This window comes from Gordionus sp. m RMFG-2023, chromosome 2 (assembly GCF_954871325.1).
Source record: "Gordionus sp. m RMFG-2023 chromosome 2, tfGorSpeb1-WG-v2, whole genome shotgun sequence".
In the NCBI taxonomy this organism is placed as follows: Eukaryota; Metazoa; Nematomorpha; class Gordioida; order Chordodea; family Parachordodidae; genus Gordionus; species Gordionus sp. m RMFG-2023.
Window position 1 is genome coordinate 17,280,245 of NC_088776.1, and position 22,301 is coordinate 17,302,545.

At 28.3% G+C, this 22,301-nt stretch overlaps 1 protein-coding gene across 2 annotated transcripts in view; it reads left to right on the forward strand.

Moving 5' to 3' along the window:
- Positions 1-21,708, forward strand: part of LOC135925002 (5-aminolevulinate synthase, erythroid-specific, mitochondrial-like) — a 28,407-nt gene extending 6,699 nt beyond the window's left edge. For both annotated transcript variants that reach the window (XM_065460137.1, XM_065460136.1), the window contains 8 exons: positions 13,114-13,330; positions 14,477-14,661; positions 18,477-18,656; positions 19,008-19,172; positions 19,431-19,570; positions 19,725-19,853; positions 19,959-20,065; positions 20,758-21,708. In XM_065460137.1, the coding sequence (XP_065316209.1) occupies positions 13,114-13,330; positions 14,477-14,661; positions 18,477-18,656; positions 19,008-19,172; positions 19,431-19,570; positions 19,725-19,853; positions 19,959-20,065; positions 20,758-21,001 (1,367 nt within the window). In that variant the 3' untranslated portion in view covers positions 21,002-21,708. The remainder of the gene's footprint in view (positions 1-13,113; positions 13,331-14,476; positions 14,662-18,476; positions 18,657-19,007; positions 19,173-19,430; positions 19,571-19,724; positions 19,854-19,958; positions 20,066-20,757) is intronic.
- Positions 21,709-22,301: the final 593 nt, after the last annotated feature.

A 22,301-nucleotide genomic window follows, 5' to 3' on the forward strand; every position in this document is an offset into this window, starting at 1 on the left:
TTTAGAAATGTTAGGAGAATCCTTAATAGCTCTCTCGACATCTGTTGTGGCAATTAGACTTATCGTATGGCACAAACAACGAATGTGTTGAGGCAATGTTATTGAGGCTTCTTTAGACCCTTAAATAAACAAATAAATAATTTTATTTGAATAAATTTTTTTACTAAATTTACAATATCATAATAAATTTTAAAGAAGTATTAAATAATACTTTCAATGATTTCCAATTCTATACATTCATCATCATTGATGTCAGTCATTCTCTACAGCTTCCATAGAATATCCAAACTCCTTGAAAAATTTCTTAAAGTTAGAGCCGTTATCTGTAACAGTTGCTATAACTTTTTAGTCAATACCAAAGTCACGATAAATTTCTTTATTATGATCATCTTGAAGTACTTCAAAAAATTTGCCATTAAGTATGCTTAGTTTAAATTTATTGTTATAATTTTCGGTTGAAGAATCATCTGAAGACGAAGATAAACATATTATTCTATTTTCTTCTTCCATAATTTTAAAATAGACAGATATAAAACGATTCAAATATGGTAGTTCTAATTGTTAGCAAATTGCTATATGACGACCAACGTCATATATCAAAAATTATCTTAAAATATCTAAATTTTGATTAAATTTTTCATTTAAATCTTAAAACAATATCATTTTAAATTTTAATACTATTTAAATTAACCAATATAAATTTTTTTTAAAGTATCTGTATCTTTTTGAATACAAAGTTGGTTAAGATACAAATACTTTTAAATAATATGTATCTTAGATACTGTATACAAGATACTTTCCAAAATTTTAAAAAAGATACAAGATACAAAAGTATCTTGTATCTTAGATACAAATATCCGCGATACTGCCCAACCCTGATCACAACCCGAGTGGACTTATATTTTTAAGTCAAAACAAAATTTATATAGGAAAAAAAAATCCAAATTAAATAATATAAAGTTGAAATATAGTGTAAAATGATAAGAATAAGGAAGAAAAAGTGAATATAACGAAGATCTATGGAGAGAAGACTGCCATTGAAACTTTGATAATCGTTTTAAGGATAGCTATATCCAGTCTCTGCCTGAGGGAGAAACCTTCTTGCGGCTCGCCAGTATGCTTGCGGATGTGAGACCCTATATCCGATGAAGGATAATACAAACTTACTAAAGGAGGCTAAGGTAGTGGATATTGGGATAAAGATGTGATGTCGAATATTTGGAAATTTTATGTTGCTCTTTTTGCTCAAGTAGGTTTGGAGTTTGTTGGGATAAAGCTAATGGATTTATATAAGAATAGTCCCAACCTTATAATTGGCCCAGTTACCATGGGATCAGGGTTCCTTCAGGCCGCCTTCCATCGGATAAAAAGTCCTGGTGGTTCAAGTATAGCGGGTATTTGGGCGGAATTCAATGCTCGCTGGATCAAGGAATTGCATTGAATGTGCCTGAGGATTCGTCCTTTGCACGATCTACAATGGAAGCTGTGTCTTCCTTTGCTGCCTATGGGGATTCTGCAGTCGGAGCAGAAGTGAAAAGATTATTGTACAATTCAGTGGCCCCTACACTTTTTGAGCGAATGAAGCAGATTACCCCCATGAAAAGTACCCCCTTGAAAAGTATCCCCCCCCCTTCGAAAAAATGATAATTATGACACCCATAAATTTCAAAAATAATTTTTATTGCATCAATTTTTAATATATAATATAAATTTTTAAATTAATAATTTAGATAAATTAGGGGAAGAGAAAGCGAAAGAATTTATAATTTCATCAGTATTTAATTGTTTAAATAAAAATTTTTCCATTGATAATATGGTTAAATTATTGAGAAAAGAATCTTTCATGGTACTGCGCAGTCTTGTTTTAATTAATTTAATTTTACTCATGACTCTTTTGGCAGTACATGAGGTTGTGGGAATGGTTAATAAATATTTATATAAAATTCTTAAATTAGGGAAAGCAGAAAAATTTAAAAGTAAACGATAAGGTAAAATAAATAAATAGTTTTTCCAATCTGAATCGTAATTCCCTGAATTATCATCATCATCAGAAGAAGCTAAATAATGTATTGGTAAAAATATTTTAATTAAATAAATTTACAATTCTCAGAATCTGACAAATCTTTAGATTCTTGAACCTCTAGGTCATGAATAATAATTACATTCCCCATTTTGGCCATCTTATAAATATTTCTAAACTTCAACATTTCTTCGAAAATTTGACTTGAATTTAAATTGTAAAATTAACAAATATGCTCGATATCTTCTTTAATAATTGATTTTTCTGTCATTCCCTTTGGCGTAAAAAATGATGTTTGATGTAAAAATTTCATGGAATCATCATTAAATCTTTCGTTAAACTGCATAATAATTAAATCGAGTGCAGCATAAAACACACCTATTTTAAAGCTAAAAAAAATTTCTATATTTAATGATGAAAGTATATATACCTCTCCTTTTTGGATTGTAATGTTTGAAGTCTAGAACTTTCAAAATCAAAAGGTAGATTTCTCTCCTTCATAAAATCTTGCGCCTTTGAAAAAACATCCAAAAATTCAGTGTTATTATCTATTAGATTAAAAAAAATTAAGACAATAATTTATTTTATACTTCTCAAATTAATCAAGCAATCTTTTGCCAATTGAATTTGATTTATTGCATACCCTATATCCTTCGAAATGGTTTGCAATTTTGTACAAGCCAAACTTGTTATCAACAATATTTTATCCAAAATACAAAGAGATAAGATAAAATCAAATTTTTCTATTCTAAAGACTATAGCACTAGCCATAGTGGAAGTGGCAGGATCTTCAGAATCCTTTAAATTTGTTAAAGCTGCCCTCAAGGCATCATAAAGTTGAAAAAAATTTACAATAGCTTTATATGACGATAGCCAGCTTCTAAATAAAAAAAAATATTTAAAATTTAAATAAATAAGGAACTATTACCGAGTGGTATTCTTGACGCGTAGAAATCGTTGCGATTTTTTCAGATCATTACACTGAAATTTTTTGAGTACCTCATATCTTTTTACACCATTAAAATAGATATGAATCTCATCTAGTATTCCTAGAACATTTCGAAGTTTTTTAATTGATTGGCATAATTGAACAACGATTAAATTTAATCGAAGACAATAACACCAAATAAAAGCTGCCTTTGGCGCCTCTCCTCTAATCAAGGCTTGCACACCATTGATTCTTCAACTCATGTTTGAGGCGCCATCATAACTTTGCCCAACTAGATATTCAAGGGGTAAATTCATCGAGCCAAGTCTGGATATTATATTATGCTTTATATCGAGACCTGTGGTATTTCCCGTACAATATATGTCAATCAGTCTTTCAACAGGCTTCGGCGTCTCACTATTTTCAACATATCTTACTATCAAAGCTATGCTTCTGATTTCGAAACATCGTATGTGCCATCAACTATGATTGAAAAGCACCTGTTAAATGTAATCTCATTTTGAATTTTTTTTATAACCATATTTTTCATGGTTTCAATGAGAATGTTTATGTTATTTTATTATATGATAATAGGTTTGAATATAATTTCGTTTTTAATCCCTTATTTTTTTTATCCTTTTTTCTTTCTTCATTTTGCTGTATATACATTTTTAGTATAGGTTCAGAATCTGCAATAAGCTTAATAAAAGCCATCATATTGCCTTCTTGTTGCCTGTTCCCCCAGAAGGCTTGGTTACGAGATATTAAATAAAATTTACTAAACATCGACCAAAATTTCCGTCAATATTTTAAATTAAATATTAAGTGGTGGGTGGGGGTCTTATTATTACATTTATAAACCAGAAATCACATGATCATGATGGATGTAAAAAAAAAATTTTTTTAAAAAAAAGTACCCACACTCAAATCTGAAGCGCTTCGGACCCCCCCCCCCCCCCCCGTTGTAGGGGCCCCTGGTACAATTTAGTTCCATGACTTAATATAATTTATATTAAATTTTCCATATATTTTTTATATAAATTATAAATGACTCAAAGGTTAACAGCAAAATTGTCTACAATTGATAAGATAGCTATTCTAAACACGATAGAATTATTTCTGGTAAAATCAGATTTTTTTAAATTTAAAAAAACGCGCTCAAAAAATGATTTAAAGTAGTAAAAATATTGACGCTAACATAAACATAATTAATACATTTTATCAAAAAAATTTATTTTGAGTATATCTATTAAAAGATATTCATGATTACAATTGTCACCAATGGACAAAATGCAAGTTCATTTAAAAAATATTTTATTTCATATGAAAATGACAAATAATAATTTCGTTTATTATTTAAGCATAAATAAATATTACATTTTTTGCAAATAATTCTTGAATAAACTTCTACACAATACTTGCACCTTTGCTTAATGGTTCAGAGCATAGAGTAATGACCTACTTGGTCATATCTTATATCCGATATGGGTGCAATATTGATAGCTTTTCTTCTTTTCACAGATGCGCTGGAAGGTCTTCGGGTCTTCTTAGTAGTATCATTTCCCTCTAGCATCAACCCTTTTGCTATCTGCGATTTAAATATCAACCATCAATGTCAAAAATTTTATATTATTTAATGCTTTCATATGGCGTCTTTAAAGGAGCCATGCATTTATTACACAAGAATCCAATAAATGGAAAACTATTCTCAAGTAATATTGTTTCCATTTAATATCTGTCTGATATACCTCCATCAGCATATCGTGAAGATCTACACCACCCATCCCTCATCATGAAGAACGATAAAAGTAATTTTTTCGCAGCCCGAGCTCGAATTGCAAATTTTTTTTGTTTAAGCTCGGCCCGAGCCCTAGCACACATTTTTAGTCCGACTCGAGCCCGGGCACACATTTTTAAGTCCAACTTGACCCGAGCCCGAATAAAATTTACAATTTGAGTTTAATTATTATAATAGCCAAAAAAAAATTATGTGTATTTATTCATCGCCATCTTAAATAAAAGTTTATTTGACGGCCATAATCTAAGATATATATATTAAGTTGCATTTTATTTAATTTGTAGAAAAATTATAAAAAAGTTAAAATATAATTGAATTTAAAAATTATTGCGATTATATAAAAACAATAACCATGATTTATGTCAAATGTAGATGGTATAATAGTTAATAGAGAGATGAAAAAATATAATAATGAACATATTATAATGACATATCAATATCATTATCAAAAGTATAACAAAGCTAATAATATGATATATAAATAATGAGGAGTCCAGTTTATCTGTCTTTATACAAGTCCTTATTTCTTCAAAGGCCCTACCAGTAGCTGAAAATGCTCATTCACTGCTAGCCGACGAAGCAGGGATAGCTAGGAATTTAAGAACCAAAATACTTAAATTTGGAAATTCATTATGGTTTGTCTTCCGCCAATTTAAATTGTCATCTTCGATATATAATTTAGCATCTAGGTATTTTTGAGGTTCGTCAACTTCAAGGCTAGCATCAGAAAACGGATTGTCAGCCTCCCATTGAGAAAAATCCAAAAACGTATCTGTCTCAGTATTTTCTTAAGAAAAAAAATATACATAATATACTAATAGATATATATACTTTATTATTTTTTAATTAATAATTTTATTATTAATTTAATGAACCTTTATTTACTACTCTTTCAGTTAAGTAGGAGCTAGATGGTGAGTTTGTATTTATAGATTTTTTCCCAATCATATCTCTGGTGATCTTCTCTGGATTAATCAACGTGTTAATATGTTAGCACAAATCTTTATAATGTTCTTGGAATTACATTTTCATATCTCGAAATTTTGGGCCAAAAATGTCGAAATTTGGTGGAATATATCTATTTGAAATTTATACACCATTATTTCCCGGCATATTTGCGATAGCTGGTTAAGATGTGATTTTAGTTTGGATGAGCTAGAAAACTAAATATTTTGTGATAACACAATATAACTTTTGAATGGTGGGTTTTAAATCACCCTCAAGTTCATCACTCGCAATTTTAAAAGGCGTCAGAAACTTGATAAGGCCCCTCATCATTTCAAAATCTATATTTTAGTACCTAATCGACTCTTTTCAGCTGAGAATCTCCAATGTTTTATTGAATTGATTAAAAATCGATTCAATCAATTTTCAGTCTGTCCATCGAGTCTCAACACACAAATGGAGTGTTTTATCAAGTTGATTAACTAATCTAAAATTTATTGCTATATTTTAATAAAAAGTTTATTTAACATATGCACTGTTTCATATAAGTAACTAAACTTTTACAATCAACAAAACATTGATATATCTCTGAACTTTGAGGTTCAATATTTTTATTATCAAAGGTATTCCTTAATACTGTATTTAAAAGATGAGAAGCACAATTCAATCGTTTATGATTTTCAAATGCTTTATTTAATCATATTAGCTCCTTGGTTTGTAAAGAATGATGGCATTTCAGATAAATATACCCTTAGTATCTTGATATAAAAAATACATTGATTTTTATAATTATTTTTAATGAAATCAAAACCTAATCGGTGAAATTTCTAATAATTTCCTTTTTAATATTTTCACCCGTCTTTTTTTCTTCAAACTTGCATGTATACAATACAACTTATTTAAGCTTCCAGGAATTATTTAAGAAATGAATAGTAAGAGTTACATAGGATGCTTTCTTATAATCGTCAGTCCAAAGGTCTGTGGTGGCTATAAAAAATTATAAATAATTGAACCATATTTCATATATTTTTTATCAGCACATCGACCCCTTTTCATATATGCGTTTAATTTCGGAAATAATTTATTGCTTATACCAGCAGCAGTATCTATTAGAAATTGTCGTGGGATTTGGAATGATGCTTTTAACATCAATATTTCCATTATCGAGCCAATTTTGGCAAAATATTGGCAACAATCAACAAAGCTTTCCTCATGAATTGTATCAAATGATCTCAAATCACGTCCACAAAACATGGTACTTTGTACACTCTTTTTTTTTAATTTGATACAACTTTTGAGTTTTTTGGGATCAGTACCAAAAAGGCTATCAATTGTTAATTGAGTCTTTTTACTCTCTATTGTAAATACACACTTATACCGTTTTAGTTGATTTGTGCCTAAAATAATTTAATAATATCATATATTTGTATAAATATACTAACCTGTTGTTATAGAATTATAAACATATATTTATTTGCAAAAATTGCACATAATTAAGTTTTTCTTTGTTTTCATCATATATAAATGAAAACTTTTTCCATACCCATTTTCCTTTACTTCATATTCATTGCTCTTAATCTTTTCACCATTTTTTTAAAAATTTTTTATCCATTGAAATACATTTTTAATATGAAAATATGAGGCTATTTAATTAAATAGATATTAGTAAAATATATTTTATTTAACTTGGTAGAATATGATGAAAGTAAAGTATGTAATAATACCTTTTTAACTAATCAATGCAATGAACTAAAATATAATCACATAAAATAGTTGATATATGGTTGTTATGTAAATTATAAAATAATAATTGAAAATGACATGTTATTCGATTGACATTTTAAGGATAAAATGTGATAATAAAAAATGATATGGCTTCATAATTGACATTATGATTTATAATGATAATTTAGGATATTTATATTATTTATTTTTTTTAATGTCCAAACTCGACCCGAGACTTGAGGTCAGGCTAGGGACAGCCCGTGCAATTCTCTAATCCTTATAAATCATGATTTAATTACATTAGTATACTTTCCAAAGTATATTTCAAAATCATATATAAACACGTAAGAGCCACATAGGCAAACACATTAATCCCACATTTATGGGGCTTCGATTAAATTTATTGTCGTAATTTAGAGTGTCCCTTGAAGGGAATTTTCGTCTACAGCTAGCTTCTCTTCAAGTTAGGATTTTTTTAGTTAGGGTTGAATTTGGAATTATTTTTTGTTATCTTCCCTATTTACCATATCTTTGTTATTATTATGAAAAAATTTCCTCATCAAAAAGAAACGATTGCTGGTCATAATTTCAGCTACTTGTGGAATCGATGTTTTAACGACCAATACTTTCGTATAGAAGGCATCTTAACTAAAGTATATCCCAATAAATTTGTCAATTTCATCGCTATCTGTATTTATAGATTTACCACAACATTGGAAGGAATAAGTATTTGTTTCGATACAAAATTGCTAATTATCTGGCTGTCCAAGAATTTACAAAAATAGGTAAGAGGAGTTGAATCCTGAGGAATCTCCAACATTGGGATAAACTCTTATTCATGTTTTTGATGTCTTTTTAGACCAAAGGGGGTTATCTTTTATTTTAGTTATAGAAGTATCTTCGATTATATCCTCCAATTCAAGACCTAGTTCATTTGTAATACAAATGTCGGCAAATTATCTACCAACAAAGGATAATAATTGTCTTTTACGCCTGAGCTCTCTATATCAGCCTCAGATACAAGACCTAGTTCATTTGTAATACAAGATGATATCGGCAAATTATCTGCCAACAAAGGATAATAATTGTCTTCTACGCCTGAGCTCCCTATATCAGCCTCAGATATATCACCCTGATACCTGATAAGTGTAATCATATCTAAATACATATAAAAGCATCTCATATTACATGTTATTTATATAAAATATCTAATTAGAATTTCTCCTTATATCTAAAAAACTCACTAATAGACATTAGATAATCAATATAGGTAACTATTATTAAAATTTAATCAAATTACACCCCCCCCCCCTCCGTTTCCATAACTCGAAATCTAAATATCCTAAATAATTTACTTAAGATTTCATTTATTGATAAAAATATTTTAATACCTAATTAATGACCATTGGTGCCAAATAGCATTATGCTCAATTTCCAGCATTTAAAATGATTAAAAAGAGATAATTTTTAAATAATATTAATATATATAAAAGCCATGTCACAGTCACAGTTTCACAATTTATAATATAAATTTAAAAATTCATGATTTTTTAAAAGCGAATGTTTTTAAATCTGGCTAGAAGATAAAATAATTAAGTGTGACATATTCACATACGATTCAAAGTTTGTTGCTACTTTAAAATTCAAACTATTAAATAGGTATTCTTATATTTTTAAATTTTTCACAACGTAATAGCCAATAGTATTCTTATAGCATCATACCATATCAAATACTCATTCATCAAAGCATCCTACATCATAAACATTTATCTATCTACGTGTCACAGTCAAAGTGTCACAATTTATAATATATATTTTAAAAATCGTAAATTTAGAAAAGCGTCTATGGCCTAATCGGCAAGAGCATCTCTTACAAATCTTAAGGCATTGGGTTCGAATCCCAACAAACATGTTTTTTTTTCTTTTCCAACTTTCAATAAAAAATTTAATTTTGCTAGATGAGGGTTTTGTATATTGTTATTATGGAAACAGATTTCGGATTTGGACTTATTAAGAATGAGTCTTTTAAAATTGGCTTCAAGAAAATTGAAAACCAATGGAAGAGCATCACAGATTGTTCCATCATCAAGATACCAAATATTTATATCCAAATTAAGTTTAGATTTGAGATAATGAATACCAATGTAAAATAAACGAGGACGTTTGCCCCCTGTTGGATCCTTTCATCAGAATCTATGACATGTGGGCTGAATAAAGGAGTTTTAATGCTACAGCTTTAGGAATTTTGATAAACAAGAAATTTGGGATAAACAAGAAATTTGGGATAAAAACAATGTGAAATGTTCACGAAATTTGCCCTTGAAAGCATTTTTAAAGTCTACTTTGATAATAGCCATGTTAGGAGGAGGATTTTGGAATACAAATGGCATGTGAAGCTATTTTGCCTTCTCCCTTAACACCAAATCCTAATTGATAAGTATACATAATAAGTTAAGACCCTGGGTTTTGACCCATGGCAATTATTTTTGCTAATAATATTATAAATAGCCCATTGTAATAGGGTGTTTGTGAGATAATCTGATACCCCCATAATTGATTCGAATCTATGATGGCAGGTCTTTTTTTAAAAGAGTATTTAGGAAGGTATAAGCATTTAAATGATTTTTTGAGAAGAATGTAGATTTTATACGAAGTGAGAGAGCAAAAACCATTGCGTCTGGATGTGGAAAATTTCCTAAAAGAATTGATAAATATTATAACTCACAAATCATATTTTTTTTATTCACATTTTCCATAATATATTTGGCCTTTTCTCTGAAAATTTATAGAAATCTTGGAAGGATGAATACGGATAATCTATTCCTCTCATTTGACTATTCTGATTCACCCATCGTCAAAGGTAAAATTTATTATTTATCTATACGGAGAAAATTCTGATTCCCCATCATTCTTGACGCTTGATAACTAGAAATATGCATTATAATTTTGGCGCGAAAAGGGTGCGAAAAAATTGATCCTTTATATAATATAATATAATAATCTTTAATAGCAAGTTGGTCATAGACCTGCCCAAATGTGAGCGTACGTTATGCCGATCTTTTTACTCAAGGATACCAACAAACCTTGTAACCAAGATATAAAGTAAAAAGGGTGGGACTACACCCAAGCTATTTGTATATGTTAGTAATGAGTATAGTAAAGGAAGGAATAAATCATTTTGTATTTGCCGCGTGATTACATATGAAACAAAGCGAGTTAATGATAAAATACGAAACAACAAATATTAAAAATATGATTTCATAAGTTATCAATGACCATTTTTAATGCATATGAAATACTATTGGAAAATTTTAATTCCAAAAGTTATCCATGGGCGCGAAAGGGTTAAAAATATTCTTTATAAGGTTTTAAAAAAAAGGGACATAGCCTAAATTTGTCTTTTCATTTAATTTTGTGCTTGTTTGAGCTTTCATTTCTTATAGCAAAGTTGGAGTAGATTCAAAATTTTAAAAATATCCCCCAAAAAATCAAGTTCTCACATTGGATGATGTCAAAAAATATGGCGGATAATTTTTAAATCGAATTTTAAAATAATGAATATTACTTCGGACAATGGCTAGGGTTCGTTTTATTTCGATAAATTATTTTCAGTTTTATCTATCATTAGCTGAGATTTTGACAATAATATCAGACACCTGAAGACCAGACCAAGGATTTCTACACCATCTAAATGCAATATAACCCCCCCCCCCCCTCCCTCAAAATTCTACCTTTTAACCCCCCCCCCCTCAAAAATTGTACCCCATACCAATTGTTATTAAAATATTGTCTTTTTATTCTATTGAGTGAGGCGAATTATATATTATACAATAGGAAATAAATATATACTTTCAAAAAAAGTTTAAATTTATTTCATCAGGTTTAAAATAATGGCTTCTATTTTTGATTTTTGTATAAAATAATAGAGCACACTTTAACCGAATTTGTCAAGGTCGAACCTGAAAAAATAGCTTAAATTATTTTCAATTTTGAAAAAAAATGTTTTAAGAAACAACTCACGTACGCATGAAGACTTACTTAAGAGAACCCTAGAAAATATTCGTGTCCTTTATGATTGTAAATTAATATCTAATAAATATTTAATAAGCAATTACATATTTTGTAAATTGTAATTTATTTCATTTGTAACAAAAATGAAGTTTCAGCGCAAATTTAGATAATAATTTATCACATTTTTAAAAATAACCTAATAAAAGAAAAGAGGACCTTGAAATTGAAAGAATAGTTTTTAATTTGATACATCTTTTTTTGGAAGTATGGTATAATTAAAAAAAAAGTGATTCTTTAATTTTTCATTTAATTATTTTAGCATGCACGCATGAGTTGTAAAATCTCGAAGTCCTTATGATGTAGCACTTTTAAAATTATTGGCATGTCAGACAAATCTTTAGTTTTTACGTTGTTCTCCAAAATATTTTGAATCGAATAATGATTTTATTGGTTAATGATAGGTAAATAAGATAAGTAATGGATTGCATAAAAAGTGCGATTTATTATTAGGAAATTGATAAGTTTTTTTTTAAAATAATTTTTCCGGGGTCCGAATCTGCCTTTAATACATACGCACGAAAATATTAAAAGAAAGATTAAGCCACATCTAGCCTAGCTTAGGATCAAATATTGTGCGGGGTTCGAATGTGAAATAACTTATGTAATAAAATTGGAATTAAGAATAATAATTTATATGTCATAATGGAATGTAGAATTCGTTGATTCGAAACCTAAATTTTAAATCATTTACATAGCCAATTTTTGATTTAAAAAATCTGTTTTGATCGGAAATGTATTCTAACATGTGAATATCAAACTATTTTGTCTAGAACCTTTAAAGTATTCTTAATTATTTTTCTTAATAAATTTAAAAATACACATAGATGTATGGCGAAAATTTATAAAATTTACAGGATATGTGTTTTACACATGCTTGAATGCTTTCAAATTTAAAGATCTCCCTCAGTAAATAATATAAAATTTAATTCCATATTCCAATACGACATATATATGAAATTTATAAGAAATGTTTAAAATTAGATTTGAGGTAAGACATTCTTGAAATAGATTATTATATATTTTTTTTAAAAAATACAATTATTATTTTTGTTTTCTTATAGATCTCATAAATTTTGAATCATATAACTTATAAATATAATAATATTCTATTAATTTGAAAACGCAATACCATACTATTATTATTCGAATTTACTAGGAAATGAATTTAAATAAAATTTTATCGATTATATTTTAATTTTTTTATATAAAGATGAATCGAACCCATACAATTGAGATACAATTAATATACTTATACCCCTCATCTCTTCCCATTAAAAAAAGATATCTTTTTTGGTATAACCTTCTCCATCGGTGTCTCACAACTATAACCCCCCCCCCCCCCCCCCCCCATGATAAAATCCTGGCTACGCCACTGTTTAAAATCGACGTTAAATCATCTTTGTTCTTTTTCCTAATTATTCATATAAGTTTACAAAATAAAATACTATATATAGTGCCAGTTTCTAAGCAAAGTTTAAAACTCTTCTTGGTGATTGTCTACTTATTTTGACTCCTTTGAGCGTCCCTCCCTGCCAAAAATGTAACCCAACATTTTGGTTAAATTATTTGATTAACTAAATTACTATGTTTTCTAACATTCTCTTGTTTTTTTTCCTCCAACAAAAGGAACTAAATCTTTTTTCAACTACGACGCCTACTTCAAAGAAAAACTCGATCAGAAAAAGTCGGATCATTCTTATAGAATTTTCAAAAAAATAGGCCGTATCGCCAACGAATTTCCTTTCGCCGAAGAATACAGCTCTATTGCCCAGAAGGTCACCGTTTGGTGCAGTAATGATTACCTGGGCATGAGTCGGCACCCGGTCGTTATACAGGCTGTCATGTAAGTTAATAAGCGTTGGTTTAGTTATATAAAATTGTATATATATAAGAAAGTAAGCACTTTAAACCAGGGCTGTGAACCCGAACCCTGATATTTTACTAAAGTCCAAACTACGGACCTTTTTTTTAAATTAGAAGTTTAGGGTTCAAATTTCTTTAAAAAAAACTTTTTTTTTTTAAATTATAAAAAATTTGATAATTATTAAAAAACATATCAAAAAAATAACATGTAAAATATTAATATAATAAAAAAATATATTAAATATTTCAATATATTTTAAAACCTTTAAAAAAATCCGGGCTGGGCCTGAAATTTTTTTTAACATCCAGGCCGTGCCGTGCAAATGGTATCTCTGCAGGTCTGAAATATTTAAAACATAAATGTGCTTTTAATTCTCAGAAAAACATTTTTTTTATGAAATTCATTTTCATGGAATCGTTTTTTATTTTAGTGCATCAATTTATTTAGATTTAAAAATTTTCTGAACCCCGAACCTGGTTCAGAAATTTTTCACTGAACCTAAACCTTTTTTTAGTAGGTTGCACAGCCCTACTTTAAATAAACACTTACTTCGAGCTGAATTTTTAATTATTAAAAATAAAAATGGTAAATAAAGTGAAATGAAATATATTCCTTTATGGGATCTTTCAGGGCAACAACATTGCATTTGATCATTTTGTTTGTCATAAAGTTATGAATATGGTTATTTTTATTATTAGTATTTAAAAAGCAGCTTTTACTTTTTATAAAAACAGTTATAATTTAATTTTGTTTTTATTGACCCCAACAAGTTTCGTTTGTATATTTTTTTAGCCGATCACTATGTAATGTATCAAAGTTCTTAAAAGATGCTTTTAAAATGAATCAGTACATATGTATATTGCCTTACACTATTAAAACATTTTTTTAAAAGCATTTAAGTTGCCATTTTTTTATTATAATCATATAAGGCGTGTCTAATATCATATTGAAAATCTATTATTAAAACTCAATTATTTTCGTAGTGAATGAAACATTTTTTGTTTCACAGCGAAAGACGCTTTTTTCGAACATTATCTAAATATATAGAGATATAACATTTATGTATCTAAATATTTTAACAATTCTGCTATATATATATAATAAAGTATATTTTTGTTTTAAAAGCGATGCCCTAGAAAAGTACGGAGCTGGTTCCGGTGGAACTCGTAACATAGCTGGAAACAGTATTTTGCATGAACGTTTGGAAGAATTGTTAGCCCGTTTGCACGCGAAAGAGAAGGCTTTGCTTTTCACTTCTTGTTACGTGGCTAATGATACTACACTTTTCACGTTGGCTAGATTGTTACCAGGTTTAAATTTTTTAAATTGTATTTTTCATTATCATGTAATTCGAACTCTTAATGATCGTAGTGTTTAACTAGTTTTTAACAACGTTATATTAAAAAGTAAAACCTACCCCCACCATCTCCGATCGAAATCCGGTTCAGAATAATTTAGAACAGAGACCTGCAGGCCCGGCCCAGCCGTATTTTAATTTTTTTAGATATACCCAGGCCAGGCCTGATTTTTTTTTGAAATACCCGGGTCGGGCCGTATATTTTAAAACCAAATATTTGGAATCGCCATTATTAGCTATAAAAATCAAAAATAAATATGATATATTTTAAAAAAATTCGGGCCGGGCCGTGCAAATGGGACCTTTGTAGGTCTCTGATTTTGATATGCATATTTGGGGTTATACTCAAGCCTTTTGATTATCACCTCATGTCTTATTAGGTTTCACTCCTTTAGCCTTTGACTTCTTATATTTCTTCACCCAATCATGCTTAAACTAAAAGATGGCAGCTAACAACTAATTTGTAAATAAGGATAGGTGGATGAATTTGAATGATAGTGAATTAGCCTGCCTGAATATTTCTCACTCATATTCGCTGCCTTCAAAGTTCAATTCGAACGTTTTCTTTTTTTACAAACCTCAAATTGCTTGAAAAATATTTAGTATAAATTCACAAATTATTTATTATTATATAGCCCTTAAATTTCTTGTTAATAAAATATTACTATTTTAAAAAATATTACTATTTTAAAAAATATTATTATCAATATCTATGTATTTCAGGTAAAACCACAAAGTGCTATCTTGAGCTAGCCCCAATTTTGGACAATAAAACTCACCAAATAGTTTCCAATATTTAACAATTAAAGTAAGAATTTAAATAGAGGAAATAAGAATTTAAATTTTATTTAGGTTTTTTTTAATTTTAGAAGAAATAATTATTAGGTAAATTTTTTTAAAAATGAAAATCAGGGATCTGTAGTGGTACCATTTGCACGACCCAGCCCTGATTTTTTTAAAATATATATTTATTTTTAATTTTTATAGCTAATAATGATTTAAAATATTTGGTTTTTTACGGCCCCCCGGCTAGTATATTTGTTTAAAAAAATTTCAGGCCCCGCCCGGGTATGTTTAAAAAATTAAAATATGGCCCGGCCCGTGAACCCGGGCTTAGGACCGGACCTGCAGGTCTCTGATAAAAATAGGCTAATAAATAATCATTTTATATATTTAAACATTAAAATTTTATGTCAAAATAACTCTTTTTTATCTCACATATTGCAATTTCTTAAGATTATCTATTACTAGTTAATAACCCGTCAAGAATGACGGGGTTGAGGGGTAATTAGTTTGTGCATATGGTACTAAATATACTTTATTAATATATTTTATAAAAATATTTTAATTTAGGCGAAAAGAGGTAAATTGTGAAACATACCTCATGAGATATTCTTAATTTCTGATTCATCTATCATCTAATAAGGGAGAAAAGTATGATGACCCGTCTTTCTTGAAGGGCATATGAAAAATATATAACTAAGAGTAGAGTTCCCGTTAGTCAGCATTGCTGAGTCCGTCAATAATGGGGAATGAGAATTTTCTCCTTACTCTTATTATAGTTGTTACCTGTTATTTGAAAATAATATCCAATTTTTATACTTTATAACCCCCTCCCACCTTCAGGTCAGGTCCAATCCATTAAAACTAAGTTTAAATGCTATGTTTTGAGTCAAAATATATTTAAAGCTTTTACTTGATACCCATATCAATATTATTTGTTAAAATATTACTAATCATCTATGCCTATTATTTAATATTGAAAAAATTCCCAAGCAAGGTCCAAGTCCATAATAATTTTAAAAAAATATCCCCAATCCCAACCAAAGATCATAATAATTTTTGTAGTTAAAATATTTTAAAAAATCATAATGAATTTAAAAATACAATCAAAATCTGATTTTATGGGCCTTGGTTTATTTGTTTTAGCTCAATGTCTGATCCATAGTTAATAATAATAAAAATTCCCAAGCGTCCAAGCTGATAATAATTTGAAAAATTTTCCCCAAGCGTAGTCCAATATAATTTATAAAAATATTATCCAAGCCCAGCCCGACCCATTATAATTTAAAAAATTTTTTTTCAGCTTCCAATAAAAAATATTATAAAAATATTTTCAAGCCCAACCCGACCCATTATAATTTAAAAAAAATTTTCTCCTGGTCAACCGATAATAATTTTGGAATTGTTTTCCCAAGCCTGTTCCAATATAATAGATAAATTACGGCGATTATATATATTAGATGCGTACACCCGATATATGTTTCAAACAGCTAAGATTATTCTATGATAGATAGCATTCTAATAAAAAGTATAGATGATAAATTTTTTAAAAAGACCTTCTTTTTCGAGCTTCTTTAATTTTTTGAAAATCAATATAATTTCTTTGAGGACAAAACTATAAATATTTTTTTTTAATTACTGGAAATTCGTCCACACTAAAAATAATATTTTCCTAAAGCTGTGTCCAAAATCAATTTAAAAAATTCGAAAACTTTCACAAATTTTAATGAAATCATAAGTTAAATTTCTGATATTTATAAAATTTTCTATAATTATGTCTTGGATATGTTTTTATATTTAAGATCACTTATTTATTTATTTTCATTAAAGTTTTGAAAATTTTTGATGTTTTGACAGTCTACCGAGAATTAAAAGAGCTAAAAAATGATATATAATTTATGACTTTAGATTAAATACTTTTTGAATAATTTGAGGTACGTTAAAGGAAGAAACTTTGAAAACGCATAATTCCGGGTATATTTTAGACAGGGCTTTAAAATTTTGATTTATATAAAATTTACACACTATAACTAGCATACCGAGTTTCATTAGTATTAAAAATACTTCCAAAATCTTGTTTTGGTCAATTTATCATGGAACATAGCGTATAATGTTTGCGGAATAATTTAATAGCCATAACCTAACAATCTCGCATATAGTTTTTGTAAAGCAAAAAAATGTTCGGGCGGACAACTTGTGCAAAACTTTTACAAGCTGGGCCTGAAATTCGATTTTTCATAAAGTTTACAATTAGGCTAATTTATATCTTATTCCTTCATGAAAAATTTACGTGCTAAGTTGGACACCTTGTACAATTTTATATTCTAAGCCAGGGTGAATAAAAGGATTTAATGGGTTGATCAAGGTATCCAAATATGATATTTTCAAAAGTCAGACCTCGCCATTTTTTATACAATTTATATTTGGCGAATAGTTTGGAGATTAGATTTGATATAACAATTCGATCAAAGCCACACTCACCGTCTTATATAAGAAGTCATAAAGAGCCGCTTTATTAGTCAAGCAGTAAAGATTCAAACGAGACTATTATTAATTATGGAGATTAATTCCGCTCGGTGATTTCATCAATTTTCGATCATAGGGGGTGGAGGGGGTTATAGCGATTGAAGAGAAAAAATTTCTCCCTTTCAAAGAAAGATTTTACGATTACATTAAAACTTATTGTCTCAAACTTTTTATCTTTTGCTTGAAATATGGAAAACCTTATATTCACGATCGGCCAAAATGTCCGCGGAGAGATTAATTATAAAATTTTGAATATATTTTTTTACACGCCTCTTTCATATAATGATTTTAAGATTAAATTAAAACTAATTGTCCTGTATTTTTATTTCATTTGTTTGGTCGATGAAAAACCTTATAATCATGATCAGCCAAAATATCTGCGGACTAAAAAATTCTGTCGATGTTAGAATTTACAAATTGTCTATATAGATGGTTTATTAAAACAATATATTATTAAAGGTTGCCACATATTTTCTGATTCTGGGAATCATGCCTCGATGATTCAAGGCATACGCAATAGTCTAGTTCCTAAACATATTTTCAAGCACAACAATCCTGATCACTTGGAATCGTTATTGAAGCAAGTGGACCCGCATATTCCTAAAATTGTAGCCTTCGAAACTGTTCATTCTATGTCAGGTAGAACAAACAAAAAATATCTCCGTTATTATTATATAATATATTGCACTATCATATATAATCTTTTCATTGTTATTCTTTCTGTGATAATCCACATTATGAAAATATATATTATACAAAATATAAGATAATTGAGATTAGTTTTTTTATTATATTATGTTTTAAAAAAATAGAGAAAGTAGGTAAAAGAAAGGAAGAAATAAATAATTAGTCAAATAGGGAAAAGCATGAATAATATTTTAAATTACATCAGGACCACTCAAGGATGGTTAATTTTTTTAGCAACTACTTAATAAACAATCTTTAAAGGCTTTACTATATTTAATTTTTTTTGGTATAAAATAATCCAAGGGGCCATATGCCCATTATCTACCTTATGCAAAATATCCCATCAATATAATGCCTTAACCTTCGTAGACGAGGTCCATGCCGTAGGATTATACGGCTCGCGCGGAGCTGGAATAGGTGAGAGGAATGGTTGTGCCAACGCTATGGATATGGTTACAGGAACTTTAGGTTTTTAATTTCTATCTTTTATTCCTTGAAATCGCTAAATTTTTCAAATAAAATGCATTTTTTAGAATCATTATTTTCTTAAAATTCATTTTCCTTTCTTATTAGTTTTAATCTTAAATTTTAACTATTTTTTTAACAAAAAAAAATAAATATTATTTTCCATCAGGGCAGCACGAGTTTATCATATTTTAATTAAAATTATTACTAAAATAAATATTTTATTCTAAATGATATTTGAGATATTATTTCTTTGGATAGGTAAAGCCTTTGGAAGTATAGGCGGTTACTTGGCAGGTACAACCAGTCTCATTGACTCGGTAAGAAGTTATGGCTCTGGATTCATATTCACTACTTCCCTGCCACCCACGGTTTTAGCAGCGGCTATAGCTTCTATTCAAGTTTACATTTTATTTTTTTCAGAATTTAAACAATGTTCTTTCGAGCTAATAAAAATGATTAAATTTATTTTTGCCTTTCAGGTTTAATCTTATTATATTCAGCTAAAATTTATGTCGATTATACCTTAATTATTTTATTATAATATTTAAACAGATATTGATGAGTTCTGAAGGGGTTTTGTTACGTGAAAAACATCAACATAATGTTAAATATCTTCGAAATTCTTTAATGCAAGAAGGTATTCCTGTCCTACACACGCCTTCCCATATCATTCCTATTAGTGTAAATTGAAATAATCTTAATATATAGAAAAAAAACACTTAGAATGTAGACCTATATTTATTAGTACGAAATTCATGGTAATTTTTTAAAAATATATCTAACAAGATTGGAGATGCTGAGATAGCATCCAAAATCTGCGATCTTTTGCTAACTCGTCATGGCCACTACATACAATCTATAAACTATCCTACAGTGCCAAAGGGAGAAGAAAGGTATACATTCATATCTTTCAATTGTAAGATAAAACTAGTCTTATTTTTAAAGCCCTGAATGTTAGGTTTATAATTTTTTTAAAAGGAATAGAGCTCGTGCATAATTTTGTTCTCAAAAATATACACCCATTTTCACTTCTATTATTAAAATAAAATGATAATTAAAATTTCTTTGGGAATTAGGACAAAACAATTAGTATTTTTAGTTAACCTTATAAAAATGCTTTTAGTCTACATTTTTCAGTTAAAAATTTCTGGTCTAGCTTAAAATGCTAAATTTGTAGAACTGCTTTATTTTAATTCGATAATAAATTATATTTTTGTCACAGTTTTATGTAATTTTTAAGATATATATTTAAATATAAGGCAACCGTCAATCAACAATGCATATTGTCATTGGTCGCGTATTGTTGATTGGTCGGGGATAAATAATAATATATAATATGATTATTTTGATCTTTGATTTGATAATTTTTCTCTGGTGAAAATTTTTAATCATTATTAAATTATTGGATTTTTCTGATTATATATTGTTATTTTTTATTGAACTACTGAAAAAATCTTAATAAAAAGATTTATGAAAATTGTTCCTCTGAAAAAGATTAATTGAAGATATAAGTGAGCAAAGTAGTGATATCAAAGACAGGAGTAAGATAAATAGTTTTTTTCAAATTCTGATTTATAAAAAACAGATTAAGGTTAGCTCCTACCCCTTTCCATACGAAATCCCTTATGGATGCTTTAGTCCACGACTTCAAAAGCGTATGGAATGATATGGGGCTTCCTCTTAAAACCCCGACCTGCCAATACAACTGCGAATATTGTCTCATGCCGCTTCGATTTGAGATGTACGCCTCTAGAAGTGATTTTATGCCTTGCTCCGATATAGATTGTCCAAAACTTCGAGATTATCAAGCCGTTACCGGTGGTGGATGAAAATATTTACAATTTTTTATAAAATAGAAAGATCATAATTGAATTTACTATAAGCTTTTTTTTATATTATTATATTAGCTATGGTCTGGGTTTCGATATTTTTATTATATTTATTTTGTGTTACGCATATTTATTAAAAGGCGCATTGTACTCAATTTAAAAAATTCTGAATCAATAATTTATGTAGCTTATTATATAAATTTGTGTTAAATTATTATATAACCGACTTTTTGTAATATCTAATTACCCATTTAAATTCATAGCCCAAAATTTATAAGATTTTTTATATGAATTAGTCAAACTTTCAAATATTACCGTATATTAAATTACATCCAACCATTTCATAATCCTTTTTATTTCTTATAATAACTTTTATGTCTCCCTTTTTTTAATGTACATAATTCTCTTAAAGTACAATCAGTGGCGTCGTTGGGGGAGGGAGGGGGCACGTGCTAAAAGTGTCAAAATGTAATAGCATTTCTAAAATATACCAAATCTTTTTTCCGAGCACGCTTATATGATAGAGGCTAACGACGCGACTGAGTAAAATATCTTTTTTTGGTTAAAATGATGATAAATTCATTCGCTTTAACTTATATTTTTACGCACGCACAACAAAATATCTAGGTCATTTTTTCGCACATTTTATATTAATTTTATTATTATAAATTTATAAAAGATTAAACTAATAAAAAAAATATTTTGTAGTTTTTCGGTGAAATAAAGAATATTAAAATAATTAATATTGCCTCAATCCCTGGATTCAAATGTTGGTAACATTCTGAATTCTCTGTGAACTGAAAAGTTTTAGATGAAATCTTAACCAGCTTAAGTAACTGATGAATCCTATAACAATTATAAACTCATGGTTTTATAATTTATTTCTAACTTATATGGTAGAAAAATTATCTTGTTTTTTATAGACAATTTCTATGAAAGAGAGAGAAAGTAAACAGATACTAATTTCAATAAAATAAATACATATAAAAGCGATGTTTTAATAGATATCAGCTATTATTCATCCTATGTTTATCGAGTTAACTTGTATAATTGGAGCTAATCTGAATTTCATTAATTAAAGGGCATTTTTCATTCTTCTATATTTATGCTGAATAAAAATAGATTGTTAAAGATAAACAGAGTTGGGCAGTACCGCGAATCTTGTAGTATCTTTTTGATATTTTTAATAAGATACTAGTATCTGGATCCTTTATTCTGAAAATAATTTTGTATCTTTTTCATAGTGAGATTCTTTTTAATATTCATGTTTAAAAAATTTACATATCACAGATTATAACCT